Below are 16,656 nucleotides of genomic sequence, written 5' to 3' on the forward strand. Positions count from 1 at the left end.
TGTACCAGGGAAGGTTGCAGAGGCTGGGGAGGGAAAGAATGAGGCCCCTGTAGAAACTGACACTGTAGTTGGTGAAGACAGACCAGAAACAGAAAAAGTAAAGATATAGCATGTTCACGGCGACGAGTGCTATGGAGAGATATAAAGCAGGAAAGGAAGGAGACAGGGGCCGGGCACAGTGGCTCACACCTATAATCCCAGTACTTTGGGAGGCCGAGGTGGGCGGATCACAAGTTCAGGAGTTCAAGACCAGCCTGGGCAACATGGTGAAGCCCTGTCTCTACTAAAAGTACAAAAATTAGCCAGGTGTGGTGGCACACACCTATAGTCCCAGCTACTCAGGAGGCTGAGGCAGGAGAATCGCTTGAACCCGGGAGGTGGAGGTTATAGTGAGCTGAGATCTCGCCATCTCGCCACTGCACTCCAGCCTGGACAACAAAGTGAGACTGTCTCAAAAAAAAAAAAAAAAAAAAAAAAGGGGGACAGGTGGGTGCAGGTTACAAGGATCCCCACTGCGCAGGTGACATTAGAGCAAAGATCTGGAGGAAGCGAGGGAGTGAGCCGTCCAGCGACCCGGGGGGAAGACGCTCCTGGCAGTGGGGACAGCCAGTGCAAAGGCCCTGCCACGGGATTGTATGCACCTGATGTGTTTGAGGATCAGCCAGGAGGCCAGTGCGGCTGCAGCAGGAGCAAGAGGGACAGTGGTAGGGGTGAGGGATACAGGGCCAGAGCAGGGGGTCCTTGTAAAGACTGTGGCTTTCACTCGGAGTGAGGCGGGAGCTGCCGTGGGGCTTCCAGGAGAGGAGCACTGAGGTGGTCTGATTGATGTCAAAGCGTCGCCCTGGCTGCCATGTTGAGAACAGACTGGTCAGCGATGAAGCTGAGAGGCATAGCCGACAGCCGACTCCCCTTCCAGGGGACAGTGGTGCTAAGACCACGCCAGTGGCATTGAAGGTGATGACGAGGGGTTGGATCTGGAAGGTATTTTGCACTGGGGACAGAGAGGATTTCCTGACAGCCCGTTCCCAGGCCTGGTCCCAAAGCACCTTCTGCATCCTTTGGGCAGGCTGAGCATCTTTCCTCCTGCAGGGACCCCAGACAGCAAGGATGTGGACAGCAACAACCTGGAGAGACAAGGCCTGCTTTCGGGCGCCGCTGCCTCCACAGAGGAGCCCTGAGGTCCCTGCCTGCACTCGCCCTGCCTGCCAGCCTCCCGTTGGGCCCCACAGTAGCTGTGCCTCGATTCCTCTTTGGCTGTCCTCGGGGACTCCGGCTGAGGCGCGTCTGCCACTTTTGCATTCCCGGCTGGAGAGCTGGCAGGACCCTGTGGCTGGGCTGCGAATGGAGCTGTCAGCACTCTGTGTGGGAAGCCTGGGCCTGTGCCTGTGCCCCACTCAAGGCTGCCCCAGCCTGGGTTCCCCAGCCTGGCTGCTGCTGGGTGCTGAATAAAGCGAGGCCAGTACAAAGCCTATGGCTTTCGGGCCTGTAGACAGCCCTGTTATTTATAGCCTCTTGTGCCTCTGCTGGAGGGGAAGGGGGAGAGGACGGGATGGGCGGTCCAGGCCAAGGATGCAGGGCTGCCCTAAAGTAGGGAAGCTGAGGGGGTGGCTTGGCATGGGTCTCTAGGGGTCCTCAGCCTGGACCTCCCACTCTGACCCAGCTTCTCCATTCTGCAAAGTCATGGGCACTGGGCACCCTCTGCGTGATTCCACTCTGTTTTGTTTTTTGTTTTGTTTTGTTTTGTTTTGTTTTTGAGATGGAGTTTCACTCTTGTCCAGGCTGGAGAGCAATGGCGCAATCTCGTATCATTGCAACCTCCGCCTCCTGGGTTCAAGCGATTCTTCTACCTCAGCCTACCAAGTAGCTGGGATTACAGGCGTGCGCCACCATGCCCAGCTAATTTTTGTATTTTTAGTAGAGATGGGGTTTCACCATGTTGGCCAGGCTGGTCTTGACCTCCTGACCTCAGGTGATCTGCCCACCTCGGCCTCCCAAAGTGCTGGGATTATAGGCGTGAGCCACCGTGCCCGGCCCCTCCACCCTTTGAACAAAATGTGGGGGCTGAATCTTGCTCTTGGAGATGAGTTTCCACTTGGGCGCTGGTGTGGGGATGTGGCTCCAAGTTCCAGGGAACCACACAGAGGAGCACCCACGCCTACACAGACGTGGGCGCAGCTGCTCCAGAACCCTGCTGAGGACTTGAGTGGCCGTGCAGGGATCCTCCTGGCCTGCCCGGTTCTGTACCCCCAGCCTTCCCGGGGCCCACGCTCTGACCCCAGCACAGCCTGTGGGGAGGGCTGGCTCTGCGGGGCCCACGCTTGCCACTGGGTTCAGAGCAGCTGGGCTCAGCGGGCCCTGTGGGAGATCGACAGCTTCCAGGCGGGCAGCAGTGGGAAGGCTTGTTCTCATGTTCTTTCCGCCTCCCCTGGTGCCCAGCCAGGCATCACTTGCTCACGCACTGATGGCCACCTTCGCTGTGCCAGGCTGTGCCTGTCTCCCAGCAACTGCGGGCAGAGCAGCAACTGAGACTCCTGCACAGCCCCTGATGCTTGCTTGCTCTGTCCCTGCCTTCTGTGGGGTGCCCCCCAGCCCTCCCTGTTGGCTGCAACAGGCCCCAGGAGCAGGGCTCTCCAGCTCAGCCCCCACCTACACCACAGCCAGCCCTCCCTGCAGGCTAGCCAGGCCCTTGACCATGACTCAATGCTTGGAGCTCATGCAACAGGCGGCCGTTGAAGTTACAAGGTAAAAGATCCGTGAGAGCTGGGCGCGGTGGCTCAAGCCTGTAATCCCAGCACTTTGGGAGGCCGAGACGGGCGGATCACGAGGTCAGGAGATCGAGACCATCCTGGCTAACACGGTGAAACCCCGTCTCTACTAAAAAATACAAAAAAAAACTAGCCGGGCCAGGTGGCGGGCGCCTGTAGTCCCGGCTACTCGGGAGGCTGAGGCAGGAGAATGGCGGGAACCCGGGAGGCGGAGCTTGCAGTGAGCTGAGATCCGGCCACAGCACTCCAGCCTGGGCGACAGAGCGAGACTCCGTCTCAAAAAAAAAAAAAAAAAAAAAAAAAAAAAAAAAAAAAAGATCTGTGAGAATATTTTGTTTTCCTGAGAAGGAGGTAGCACCTGGGCGGGAGCCAGGATGCCACGGTCCCTGTCGACACTCACTGGCTGTGTGACCTAGGTGGCTCCCAGACTCCCTGAGGGCCGCTGACTCCCTCGCTGTGTCTGGGAGGTGTGCTGACGTGGCTTTCTAACCTGGGCATGTGATTCGCACAGGCTGGGTCTAGACCCACAGAGGCCCAGCTCCAGGGTCTGAACCTTCCTCCCAACAGCCCCAGGGAGGGCCCCTGTGAGGCGAGGCTCCCAGAAAATGAGTGACGGCTGCCCAAGGGTCAGAACACTCGGCTGGGCACGGCAACTCACGCCTGTAATCCCAACACTTTGGGAGGCAGAGGCTGGTGTATTGCTTGAGGTCAGGAATTCAAGACCAGCCTGGGCAACATGGTGAAACCCCATCTCTGCCAAAAAATACAAAAACTTAGCTGGGCGTGGTGGCCCGCATCTGTGGTCCCAGCTCTGGGAGGCTGAGGTGGGAGGATCGCTTGATCCCGGGGGTGGGGCATGGAGTTTGTCGTGAAGGGAGATGGCACCACTGCACTCCAGCCTGGGTGACACAGTGAGACTTTGTCTTAAAAAAAAAAAAAAAAAACAAGCAAACAAAAAAACACCAGCCGCCACCTCCCCACCCAGAGTCCAGTACAGGAAGAGCAGGAACCTCGTTCGTGCCCACTCTACAAACATGCATTGGTATCAGTGAGTGCCCATAGGGGTGTCCAGCAATGAATCAGACTCCAACCCTGCCCTTGGACCTCACAGCCCACAGCGGGACAGGCAAGTCCGGCACACCTATGGGCAGAGTAAGGGCTTCCGTGCCCCAGAAGCCTTCAAGGGTGTGGCTTTGCAGGTGGTAATGAGGTGGGGGGGAAGGGAATTCTAGGGGCAGGGGATGGACCCACAAAGAGGGGGAGGGCGGGGGCAGAAGATATGCAATGAGTTATGGAGGGGTGTGGTGTGGCCAGAGAGGAGGGCGCGTGTGTCATTGAGCGGGGAGAGGAAGCGAGAGGCTGTCTGGGATCAGAGGGGTTTCAGATGCAGGTCGAGGAGCTGGGGCTTTAATCCTATAATCCAGGGTAGTTTCTTATGACTCAAGTGCATTCTGATATTTGGGTTGCTGGGCAGGGCAAGGCGGTGCTCTCCAAGGCTGAGCCACACGAGATGCCCAGCTGGGAGTTCATAGGAAGCTATTGTCTAAAGTGGCTTGGGGCAGAGTGGGAGCTCTGCGGCTGGTGGACGCAGCGAGTGACGGAGACCAGTATCTCCTCTGCAGCCAACCCAGACTCCCACCTCCTGCCTCTTTGGGGCCAGTCCTGATGGGTCGAGGTTACAATAACAGCCTGGGGGAACCCAGTCACTCAGGCTAGAGTGGAGTCTGGTAAACGAACACATCTTCCTTGCCTAAAAGGGCCCTTGTTGGGTAATCTCAGCCACTAATACTCTGGACTTGTTTGTTGGGAATGTCAACAGGAGGAAAAATGCTGCTCAGCAGGATGAGTCCTTAAGCCTGACCTGGCTCTCTTTATGTGTTAATTGCTCTTTCCAGACATACCCTGCATTCCAGCTGCCAGGTAGTATCCACGCATGGAGGTGTGTCTGTGTGCGTGTGCCTATGCCTGTGTGAGCATCACCATGTTTGTGTGTGGCCACGTGGGGGTATGCTAGCTACCGGAACCAATACCAATAGGTATTAGTAAAGCTTTTTTTTTTTTTTTTTTTTGAGATGGAGTTTTGCTCTTGTTGCCCAGGCTGGAGTGCAATGGTGTGATCTCAGCTCACTGAAACCTTGGCCTCACAGGTTCAAGAGATTCTCCTGCCTCAGCCTCCCGAGTAGCTGGGATTACAGGACCACTCCACCACACCCAGCTTTTTTTTTTTTTTTGAGACAGAATTTCACTCTTGTTGCCCAGGCTGGAGTGCAATGGTGCAATCTCAGCTCACTGCCACCTCCGCCTCCCAGGTTCAAGCGATTATCCTTCCTCGGCCTTCCAAGTAGCTGGGATTACAGGCATCCACCAGGCCCAGCTAATTTTGTATTTTTAATTGAGATGTGGTTTCTCCATTGGTCAGGCTGGTCTCGAACTCCCAACCTCAGGTAATCCACCTGCCTTGGCCTCCCAAACTGCTGGGATTACAAGCATGAGCCACTGTGCCCAGCCTTAATTTTTCATATTTTTAGTAGAGACAGGGTTTTGCCACGTTGACCAGGATGGTCTCGAACTCTTGAGCTCAGGCAATCCACCTGCCTCAGCCTCCCAAAGTACTAGAATTACAGGTGTGAGCCACCATGCCTGGCCTAAAAGCTCTTCTTCCACGTCGTTCTGAAGGTTGAGGGGGTTGAACCTGTGTGTCTGGATTCCCATACCCTAACCCTGGCTTGTTCCTCTGCCACCCCAAATATCGGTCTGTCTGTTTCATTCCCTGAAGTGTTTGACTTTCCTTTGTGCCTTGGTGGGCTTGGGAAGTTGTTTAATCTAATGCAGCCTCTACAGACAAAGCTGGCAGCAGGCAGCCGGAGTTTCCGGGAGTCATGATTTATCTCAACACAGAGAGGTGTGTGACTGCGTGTAGTGGACCATATCAGTTTGGGTTGTGGGGTTGTATGCAACAGAAACAGACTGACGACCTTTACCAGGCAAAGGATGCATTGAAAGCACATCAGGAACTCAAAGACTTGATGAGAAGGTTGGAGATTCAGGAGCCAGGGTTCCTGGGCCATATTATTTTGGGGTCTGTGCCAGAACTCCAGATATTTTATCCCTATTCTTTTGCCACCCTCCTCAAGATTTAAAGCCTTGGGCAAGAGATTCCAGTTGGGTTAGCTTGGATTCTATGCCCATGCCTTGATTTATAACCCCATTAAGATCAGCAGACCAGGGTGCTGTTAGGAAGAGGAAGGAAGTCTCAGCACCAAAACAAAATGAAACAGGAATTAAAACAAGATGACTGGCTGGGCACGGTGGCTCACGCCTGTAATCCCAGCACTTTGGGAGGCCGAGGCGGGCGGATCACCTGAGGTCAGGAGTTCAAGACCAGCCTAGCCAACATGGAGAAACCCCGTCTCTACTAAAAATACAAAAATTAGCCGGGCTTGGTGGTGTGTGCCTATAATCCCAGCTACTTGGGAGGCTGAAGCAGGAGAATCGCTTGAACCCGGGAGGCAGACGTTGTAGTGAGCCAAGATGGTGCCATTGCGCTCCCGCCTGGGCAACAAGAGTGAAACTCTGTCTTAAAAAGAAAAAAAAAAAAGAAGAAAGAAAACAAGACGACCGAAAACGAAAACAAAGGTAGCATCCACTACAATATCTTGGGCAGGCCAGTGGCATCTCTGAGACACAGCGTCTCCATGGGATGGGGAAGAGGCTGGACTCAATGCCCTTCAGTGAAGTCTTTATTTATTTATTTATTTATTTATTTATTTATTTATTTATTTTTTGAGACGGAGTCTCACGCTGTTGCCCAGGCTGGAGTGCAGTGGCGCGATCTCGGCTCACTGGAAGCTCCGCCTCCTGGGTTCACGCCATTCTCCTGCCTCAGCCTCCTGAGTAGCTAGGACTACAGGCGCCCGCCACCGCGCCCGGCTAATTTTTTTTTTTGTATTTTTAGTAGAGACGGGGTTTCACTGTGGTCTCGATCTCCTGACCTTGTGATCCGCCCGCCTCGGCCTCCCAAAGTGCTGGGATTACAGGCGTGAGCCACCGCGCCCGGCCTGAAGTCTTTATTTCTGATAGTCTGAATCCATGATGAAAGGAGACTGAAGCTTCTATAATGTAGAAAGTGTTAAAAATGTTCAAATGGCAGAACAGGAACTTCTGTGTTAGTGGGGACTCAGAACCATCTGTTCTGAGCAGGAGAGAGAGAGACGAAGTGTTCTGAGCAAAGGCAGGCTCGGGCTGGGGGAGGGAACAGGGGCCCCAACCAGTCCCCAGCTTGGCAACAGCAAGAGCAGAGAGGAGGTGCCTTCTCCCCACCGTGGGTGGTGACCTGCCGGGAAGGCTAATCAAAGGGTGGAGGCAAATAGCAGGTGGAAGCTAATGGAGGGTGGAGTCAATCAGGAAGAAAATGCCTTTTCCAGAGGGACCAGGAGAGGAATCTCGTTTCTGCGTCATTCAGAGCAACAGACACATGATGCAAATCAATGTACATTTCCTGGGCACCTGCTAAACATCATTTACTCAATCAACAAACATTCTTTGAGCACCTCCTCTGTACTGGCTCGTGGAGATGAATCAGAAAGGGTATGGGCCCTCGAGGCTTACGGTCTGTTGGTGAAGGACGGGGAACAGATTCTTTCTCAGACAAAAATCAGCACAGCGTTGGTGTGATGGAAGGATATACAGGTTGCTCAATAGCCCAGAGGAGAAAATGATTGTTCAGGTGGGCCAGGGAAGGCTTCCTGGAGGGAGCTGTTTCTGTGCTGGGTTCCTGAAGGACAAGTGGGAAGAGAGAGTGAATAGGCGGCACAGGCAGAGCCTGCCTCAGTCAGGGTCGGGGGGTCAGGGGTGGCACGTGGATGCTCTCCGTGGTCCTGAATCATCATTGTGCTAGTGGGACAAGGGTTTTTTTGTTGACGGGAGGACAGGGGCTATAGAAAAGTGCCCCAATGCTTGCCCCTCCCCCAGGCTCCCGGAAGTATGAGTTCAGGAAGCTCCATGTTCAGTGTAATTCTGAGAGATGGGTCGTAGGATCTGAGGCTGGAGATGGTCATGGGTTGTGAAACGTTGTGAAGGCTCTTAGAGATCATTAAGAAACGTAGACATTACTTTTTTTTCTTTTTTTTTTTTTGAGATGGACAGAGTCTCACTCTGTCACCCAGGCTGGAGTGCAGTGGCGCGATCTCGGCTCACTACAAGCTCCGCCTCCTGGGTTCACGCCATTCTCCCGCCTCAGCCTCCTGAGTAGGTGGGACTACAGGGGCCCGCCACCACGCCTGGCTAATTTTGTTTTTGTATTTTTAGTAGAGACGGGGTTTCACCGTGTTAGCGAGGTGAAACTCCTGACCTCGTGATCCGCCCACCTGGACCTCCCAAAGTGCTGGGATTACAGGCGTGAGCCACCGCGTCTGGCCAGGAACGCAGACATTTTTAACCCTATAGCCAGTGAAGAGCCTTAGAAAGGTTTCACTCAAGGTAGTGATGAGGTCCTTTGTGGGATTCAGAAAGTGACCGGCAAGCAATATGGAGAAACGACTGGAAGGCCGGCCGGGCGCAGTGGCTCAAGCCTGTAATCCCAGCACTTTGGGAGGCCAAGGTGCATGGATCACTTGAGGCCAGGAGTTCAAGACCAACCTGGCCAACATGATGAAGCCCCGTCTCTACCAAAAAAAAAAGAAAAAAATTAGCCAGGCATGGTGGTACGCACCTGTAATCCCAGCTACTCAGGAGGCTGAGGCAGGAAAATTGCTTGAACCCAGGAGGTGGAGGTTGCAGTAAGCCGAGACTGTGCCATTGCACTCCAGCCTGGGGGACAGAGCAAGACTCTGTCTCAAAAAACAAACAAACAAAACAAAACAAACAAACAAAAAACTGGAGGGGGATGTGGGAACAGGTGATGTTGAGCTTTACAAGGGTCCAGGTGAGACACAGAGATGCCTGAGCTAAGCCAGTAGGCAATGTGGACATGGGGAGATGTTCAAGAGAGGAAATTGAAAGCCCTTAGATGTGGGTGTTGAGGAGAAGGAGACCCACGTGGCCCCCAGGCTTCCTGCTTGGCGACAGCATGGATGATGGTGCTTTTTGACAAATGATAAGTGATACCAGAGTGGGAGCAGGTTGGGGGAAGGATGACAAGTTCATTTCCAAATGTGCTGAGTCTAAGGTACGTGTGGGATGTCTGGTGGGAGGTGTGTGTAGGAGACCATATATGGATCTCGTGTTTGGAGATAAGGCCCTGTCTAGAGACGGAGGTTGGGGTGTCATAGTCACATGGATGATCACTGAAAGTTGAGGCCATGGCTGCTCACGGTGGCTCATGCCTCTAACCCCAGCATTTTGGTAGGCTGAGGTGGGAGGATCACTTGAGCCCGAGTTTGAGACCAGCCTGGTCAACATAGTGAGACCCTTTCCCTAAAAAAAAAAAATGCTGGGTGTGGTGGTGCACGCTTATAGTCCCAGCCTTTCAGGAGGCTGAGGTGTGGACCCTCAGGAAAGGAAGACTCTTCTATATATATATATTTTTTTTTAATTATTATTTTTTCTCCCTGAGACAGAGTCTTGCTCTGTCGCCCAGGCTGGAATATGAAAGTCTCTGTTTCTCTGTCTTTGCTTCTATCTGTCTTGGCTCTCTGTGTGTTTCTTTTTGTTGTTGTTGTTTTGAGACAGAGTCTCACTCTGTCATTCAGGCTAGAGTGCAGTGGTGTGATCTTGGCTCACTACAACCTCTGCCTCCTGGGTTCAAGCCATTCTCCTCCCAAGTAGCTGGGATTACAGGCGCACACCACCACACCCAGCTAATTTTATATTTTTATTAAAGATGGGGTTTCTCCATGTTGGCCAGGCTGATCTTGAATTCCTGACCTCAAGTGATCTGCCCACCTTGGCCTCCCAAAGTGCTGGGATTACAGGCACGAGCCACTGCGCCCAGCATCAGGAAGCCCCTTCTTGAGCCCAAGAGTTCAAAGTTACCATGAGCTATGGTTGCACACTGCATTCCAGCCTGGGTGAGACACAGACCCTGCCTCCTTTTTTTTTTTTTTTTTTTTTTTTTTTTTTTTTTTTTTTTTTTGAGACCGAGTCTCGCTCTGTCACCCAGGCTGGAGTGCAGTGGCGCGATCTCGGCTCACTGCAAGCTCCGCCTCCCAGGTTCACGCCATTCTCCTGCCTCAGCCGCCCGAGTAGCTGGGACTACAGGCGCCCGCCACGTCACCTGGCTAGTTTTTTTGTATTTTTCAGTAGAGACAGGGTTTCACCGTGTTAGCCAGGATGGTCTCGATCTCCTGACCTTGTGATCCACCCATCTTGGCCTCCCAAAGTGCTGGGATTACAGGTGTGAGCCACCGCGCCCGGCCCAGACCCTGCCTCTTAAAAATTTTTTCAAAAAAATTAAAGTTCAGGCCTAGGTGAGAGGCTGCCAAGGCAGAAGCTGCCAAGGAGGAAGGGAAGCAACAGAGGCCTGGGCCCTGGAGACACTCCCATGTGGGAGGATGGGCAGAGGGCAGATGGGCTGAGCTCCCAATTACCAGCCAGGGAGGAGCAAGTGCATTCTAGGCCAGTATTTCTCCGAGTGTCCTGCAGAGCTCTCGTCTTGCAAGACATTCTGTGGTCACATACACCTGGGAACGTGGCATCCTACATCTCCCTCTGGGAGATTCAGAGTGTCCATTCTCATAGTAAAGGCTCTGAAAAGTCTCTGAGTAAGGAAACCTACTTTTCTGTGTTTATCCCACTACTTCCCAAATATACATGCTCTTTGAATAATGGCCATTAATGTCCTGTGCCCCATTTTTTTCTTTTTGTGTGTGTGTGTGTTTTCTTTTTCTTTCCTTCCCCCGCCCCCCACCCCACTTTTTTTTTTTTTTTTTTTTTTTTTTTTTTTTTTTTTTTTGAGACAGAGTCTCACTCTGTCACCCAGGCTGGAATGCAGCGGCATGATCTCGGCTCACTGCAACCTCCGCCTCCCAAGTTCAAGCAATTCTCCTGCCTCAGCTTCCTAAGTAGCTGGGATTACAGGCACGCACCACCATGCCCGGCTAATTTTTGTATTTTTAGTAGAGACAGGGTTTCACCATGTTGGTCAGGCTGGTTTCGGACTCCTGACCTCAGGTGATCCACCCACCTCGGCCTCCCAAAGTGCTGGATTATAGGCATGAGCCACCGCACCCGGCCCCCATTTGTTTTTGAAGCTGTGATCTAGACCTAATGAATGAATATCAGAAGGTCCTTTAGCCACGGAGTTCAGCCTCCTGTTATACTGACGAGGAAGCAGAATCCCGCCCAGGCGGAAGGCAGCGTGCGGGGCAGTGGAGGAAGTGCTGGATTAGACGGCAGACACAGCTGGGTTTAGTCCAGGCGCTGTCATTTACCAGGTGTTCAACCTTGGGCAAATGACTTCTTTTCCCTGGGCCTCAGTTTCTTCACTGGCGAGACGGAGGAAAGAACCCTACCAGTCCTGTCTGATGGCCCAGGATAGTGCCAGAGCGTCTCAGAAGGCTGCAGGGATTTGTCCCGGGCTGCACGACCAGAAAGGGCTTCTTGTCCTCCCTGTCCCTCTGCCCTTGGTGGCCCCTTATCCCACACAAGGACCTATTCTAGAGACTGCCTTTGAGTTGGATCCCCAGCGAAACACAGTGGGAATGGCTGGCTGGCTTGGTGGCAGCCCAGAGGTCCCCCAGGTTTGAAAGGCTCGTGCCACCCTCTTCCCCTGTTCTGGGACCATCCCAGTGGTGAAAAGGGAAGGCAGTCGAAAGAGAATGCTCCCCTTTCTGTCAAGGCCGAAAATGTGCCCCTGGACAGGACTGTGGCCAAAACGATGAGTTTTGAGGCAAGGGAAGGGGACCCTGGGGTTGGGTCTAGAGCCGTGGTTGTGCCTCCTTCACCACTAGACACAGTTCCACAGCTGGGCAGCCTCCCACAGCTGGACTCTGTCCACCTGCTAGCACCATCACACGCTTATGAGGATCATTGCTGGGACTGGGTTCTAGCCCCATGGAGCTCCTAGCTCTGTCCTTGCTTGTTAATCACCCGTCATGCCAGGCCACCAGGGGAACTCCCCCCATCCGCCTTTGCAGGCCTGAGCTCAGCAAGCTGGAAAGAGGCAGCAGGCAACTTTCAGAATGAAATCTGTTTTCCTAACCCTCCCGTCACAGTCATTCATACCCAGCACGCTGAAGCATATTTTTAGTCACTTTGCAGAATTTAAAATACACCTCGAAGGCGCCAAGAAACACCAGCTTGGGGATTAACTCTGCTCACAAGAGACAGTGGAGGGGGGCGGGGGGTGCCTCGTGCTGCGTCACCCGTTGGCTATGCCATGACTCACTGTGGCCGACAGCTTCATCAGATGCACCTGCCTGCGGACGTGGGATCCAGAAAAGCCTGTGGTGAGGACTGAGCTCCAGCCCTCGGGGATAATGCCAGAGCCCAGGGCAGCTCCAGCCCTGCCACAGACTCACTGCCTGTTCATAATGGGTCACATCCGTGCCCTGGGACTTGTCTGTGAAACACAGGGAATAATTAACTGGTTTCCGAGGGTCTGTCCAGTTCTAACATTCTGTCCTCTGCACTTTGTACAGGATTTTAATTTCAATTAAAGCCCCAGACAGGTGAATGGGGGAGGGAAAGGGGAGATCATCACAGAGACACAGCACCTGAGGAGGGGAGAAACCGTGATGAGATGTCAGGAACGCAGAAGCTCCCCAGCCACTCTCTGTAGGAGGCAGACCCCTGCACCGTCCCACCAAGGGGAACTGACCACCCATGGATTCCAGACTGAATCCCATCCTGCCATCTGCCCCCAGATACAGAAACGGAGACCCAGAGAATGGGTGTCATGTTCAGGGTCATGCCACACACCAGGGCACAGCTGAGCTGGGACCCGCCTCCTGTCTGCCACTGCGGGCTTTGTACCCTTGCTAGCATGTACCTGGAAGTCTGAAGCTTGGAGATGTGGTCACTCAGGAGAGAAGGGCCCTTCTGAATATCCTGTTTCTGTTGGGCGCCAATCAGAGCCCTGGTTCTCCGGGCCAGGGGCTGCCGGCCACTCTGTGGGGCAAGGGTAGGGTCCTGGTGCCTACACAGGAATGGGTCGGGAGTAGATTGGGGGCTGGATCTGGTTTGCCCTGGGGAGATGGGCGACACAGCCCACCATGACTGGTGGAGGTCTAGGTTCTGGGCCCTCCCTGAACTGTTTAAATCGGGGCATGTGAGCATCGGAGGAGCCACCGGCTCTCCAACCGGCGCCCCTGACTTTAGTTATCTGAGACTCCTCCCTCCAGTTCGCCCAAATACGCTAGGCTCAAGCCCTCGGCCCGGCTCCCAGAGCCTCCCCCGGCAGTCCATGCCCGAGGCAGGGGTTGGGTGAAGGGTACTGAGTAGGTGCTGGGAGCCCCGTCACTAGCACCCTGCTCCCAGCTCCGTAGCCGGAGCAAACCTTCTTCCGCTCCCCGCGGGCGTTCACGGCCGGGCGGCCCCGGCGTGACTGCGCCCCCGTTAGCGGGAGGGGCTCTGCCGCTCGGGCCCCTCGCCCCCGGGCGCCCATCCCCGGGGCAGCACGTGCGGGGCGGGGCTGTGGCCCGAGCCCGGAGCTGATTGGGCGCGGGCCCGGTGGGCGGGGCCGGGCCGCAGCTGTCAGAGCCGCGGCGGAGACGGCGGCGCATCGAGCTGAGCGGTGGCGGCGCCGCAGCCGGGGTCGGAGCGCAGGAGCCGACGGGGCCCGACCGGGATGGTGCAGCGGCGGCTCCGCGGCGCACACACGCGCTGAGCGGGCCCAAGCTGGGCCCCGCGCCCCCCGCGCCTCCCGCCGCCCCGATCCCGGCCGGCATGATGTGCCTGGAATGCGCCTCGGCGGCGGCGGGCGGCGCGGAGGAGGAGGAGGCGGACGCGGAGCGGCGGCGCCGGCGCCGGGGGGCGCAGCGAGGGGCTGGCGGTAGCGGTTGCTGCGGGGCGCGGGGCGCGGGCGGCGCTGGAGTCTCGGCCGCGGACGATGAGGTGCAGACGCTGTCGGGCAGCGTAAGGCGGGCCCCGACCGGACCCCCCGGCACCCCTGGCACCCCCGGCACCCCCGGCTGCGCAGCTACTGCAAAGGGCCCCGGCGTGCAGCAGCCCAAACCGGCCAGCTTGGGCCGCGGGCGGGGGGCAGCCGCCGCTATCCTCAGCTTGGGCAACGTGCTCAACTACCTGGACAGGTACACCGTGGCAGGTGAGCGGGGGCCCCACCCAGCGCGAGGACCAGGACCCCACCCCATCCCACCACCCGCCTCGAGGGAGGTACCCCAGAGAGCTTTTGGTCCCAGGCCTACTATCTCCAGGACCTACGTGAGGTCCCTACGGACCCTCTGCTCAGGCACAACTGGGCAAGGGATGCCTCCGTGCTCCACGGGTACAATCCAGCTCCCCGCTCATACACACCCGGGGCCAAGGGTTAGGTGGGTCCCCACCCCTGGAGCAGCCCGCGCGTCCTCGCCAGCCCTTGACGGCTCATCCGTTGTCCTCTTCTCCAAGAGTCTCCTCTGCGTCTCTCTGCCTCCTTGTCTGTGCGCCCCCTCCGACCCCAGCTGCAGGTTCCCGGGCCTCCTTCCCTTCCCCCAGCCCAGGCGGTCTGTCCGTCCATGGCCCGTCAGTTCCTTCCTTTCTCCGCCGCCTCCACCCCCCTGCGTGCGTGCGGCGAGTGCGCGCGCCCCTTGCGGGTGTGGGCTAGGGAGACCGGGTGTGTGTGCGCGTGGCGGCGCGGTTGTGTGTGTGAGCGCGTGGCTGACAAAGGCTCCGGGCTGCGGGGAGCGGAGGGAGGGGCGGGGCGGGTCCGCGGCGCCTGGGGACCCAGGCTGCGGTTTGCAGCTGGCCCTGTACAGAGGCCTGAAGACGCCTCCCCCTGTTCTGTGGTGCTTGGGGTGTAGGGTAGGGCGCAGGCCTCTGAAGCTAGAGACGTGGAGCCTCAACCTCAGGGAGCATCTCTGGGAATCAGCCTTGGGGACGGGATTGGGATCGATAGAACAACTGGGTTCTAGCCCCGGATTTGCTCCTAATGTGCTTGGTGTGTGACCTTGGGCCAGTCTCAGCGTGTGTTTAGGTCTGTTTGCTCGTTTGTGAGTTGATTGATCATTGGGCCTTTGGGGGACGCACGTGGTTCTGGAATTTCCTTCTGCTGGCTCCCCTCCCCAGCTCTTAGGGGTGGCTCTAGGGGTAAGAATTTGCCCTAGACTGAGCTACTACTGGTTGGGAATGGTGGCGCCTTGAGAGGGAAGGACTTTGGCCAGACTGGCATAGGTAGGGGCTCCCTGCAGGAGGAGAGCAGTACTGTGTGCCCGGCATGCTGGCCCAGAAACTGCCTAACTATAGCTTAGTAAAATCTGGAGCTACCAAACACACACACACAACAGAGAGAGAGAGGAGAGAGAGAAGAGAGAGGGAAGGATTTATTTTGGACAGACTCTAAAGAGAACTTTGCGGCAGTTGAGAGAAGAGAGCCCGGGCATAAACCACACACCACCTGGTGCCTTTCTCCGGGCCTCAGTCTCCCCCTCTGTTGAATGGAGTTTTGTGTCAAATGGAAGGGAAGAATTCTGATAGGAGGGCAGAGGCTTCCCCCTCCCCCCATTCCTGCTTTCAAACCCCCTTGGCTGTCTGTCATTCCACTGGAGGAAGTTGGAAGTGGGTACCAGTGGCATCCGTTTCTGGGTCGAGCAGTCCCAAAGAGATACTTACTTTGGTCTAGCGAGCAGGAATATTGAGCACCTCCCAAGAACGCCAACGGTTGTGGTGCATACACCATGCCGCCAGGGACCTGGGAGCGTAAGTGCCACCCTTTGGGGGAGAAATCAGAGAATAGCTGGGACTTGTAGTCAGTTCAAAATTCCGTACATAGATGGGGGGGACCAAGGTCCCTGTACAGCCCCCGTCCAAGATGGCCGGGAAAGCGACTGGTAAAGCTGGTGTTAGATCTAACAGTGAGGCTCTGCCTGGGAGGAGGTCTTCCCACCCGTTCTCAGCTGAAGAATGAATGGTACTACTTCTGGCACTGTAGCGCTCTCCAACTGGTTTTTTTCCAGCCCCAGACCACCCCCTTTGACGTTCTTAGGGGAACTGCCTCTGCCAGGGGCAGAGCCAGAGAGGGTGGAATCAGGGAGGGCTGGCGCTTATCTGCTCCCACCTCTAAGCGGGTCTCAGAGTTAGATTGTCAGAACGGGGGAATGAGATAGGAAATTTGTGGTGAATTGGTAAAAGGAAGTGGGGAGTGGTGGCTAAGAGGGGCGTGGGGCGGGCAGTTAGGGAGGAAGGCCTGGAAAGCCCTGTGCAAACACCCGCCTGGGCTGTGCCTCCCTCCCTCTCCTGGCCTGGGATGGGAGCTCACGCACCACCCCACCCCCAGCACACAACAGACACACGTTTCCTCTCCGGATAAGCCTGGTTGCCCCTCTCTCTCTGGTAGATTTCCCCATCTCCACTTCCCCAAGTTCAGTTTTTAGGAATATTTATTATCTCTATGGTAACTACTATGGCTTGATGTGCTAGGGTCAGGGGAGTGCTCATCCCAGGCCTGAGTGCACCTGTTGCTGGCTGGCCCGGCTGGGACAGAGGCGGCGATGTAGACACTCCATTGCTCAGTCTTCAATGTTTGCACCTACCTGGCGTCAGTTCCCCACTAGAGAATGAAGGGAGGTCCCACTCTCCTCCTTTAAATCTGTCCTTAAAATCTGTTTTTTCATAGTATAGACCAGCTTTGTCCAAAAGGAATATAATGTAAGCCACATATTCATGTCAAGTTTTCTGGTAGCTGAATGAAAATAGTACAATAAATAGGTGTGATTAATTCATAATATATTTTATTTAACTCATTATATCCAACATATTTCAACATGTAATCAATATAAAAGTTGTTAGGGGCCGGGCG

General features: G+C 55.4%; 2 protein-coding genes and 1 long non-coding RNA gene across 6 annotated transcripts in view; 2 read left to right on the forward strand and 1 right to left on the reverse strand.

Annotated features, from left to right (window-relative positions):
* LOC105472187 (SPNS lysolipid transporter 3, sphingosine-1-phosphate (putative)) overlaps nt 1-1,827 on the forward strand; it is a 58,216-nt gene extending 56,389 nt beyond the window's left edge. The window contains exon 11 of one of the 2 annotated variants that reach the window (XM_011725226.3): nt 1,090-1,827. In XM_011725226.3, the coding sequence (XP_011723528.2) occupies nt 1,090-1,178 (89 nt within the window). In that variant the 3' untranslated portion in view covers nt 1,179-1,827. The remainder of the gene's footprint in view (nt 1-1,089) is intronic. The other variant, XM_011725220.3, reaches the window with a different exon arrangement.
* LOC105472167 (uncharacterized) lies at nt 606-14,461 on the reverse strand. Its single transcript, XR_011615331.1, has 3 exons — nt 14,178-14,461; nt 12,091-12,840; nt 606-1,124 (listed from the first exon to the last, which is right to left on the reverse strand). It is a non-coding gene; the product is annotated as an uncharacterized lncRNA (long non-coding RNA).
* Nucleotides 13,423-16,656, forward strand: part of LOC105472158 (SPNS lysolipid transporter 2, sphingosine-1-phosphate) — a 42,224-nt gene continuing 38,990 nt past the window's right edge. The window contains exon 1 of one of the 3 annotated variants that reach the window (XM_011725175.3): nt 13,423-13,968. In XM_011725175.3, the coding sequence (XP_011723477.1) occupies nt 13,590-13,968 (379 nt within the window). In that variant the 5' untranslated portion in view covers nt 13,423-13,589. The remainder of the gene's footprint in view (nt 13,969-16,656) is intronic. The other 2 variants (XR_011615330.1, XR_003016004.2) reach the window with 2 other exon arrangements.

The sequence above is a fragment of the Macaca nemestrina genome, chromosome 17, assembly GCF_043159975.1.
Source record: "Macaca nemestrina isolate mMacNem1 chromosome 17, mMacNem.hap1, whole genome shotgun sequence".
Lineage (NCBI taxonomy): Eukaryota > Metazoa > Chordata > Mammalia > Primates > Cercopithecidae > Macaca > Macaca nemestrina.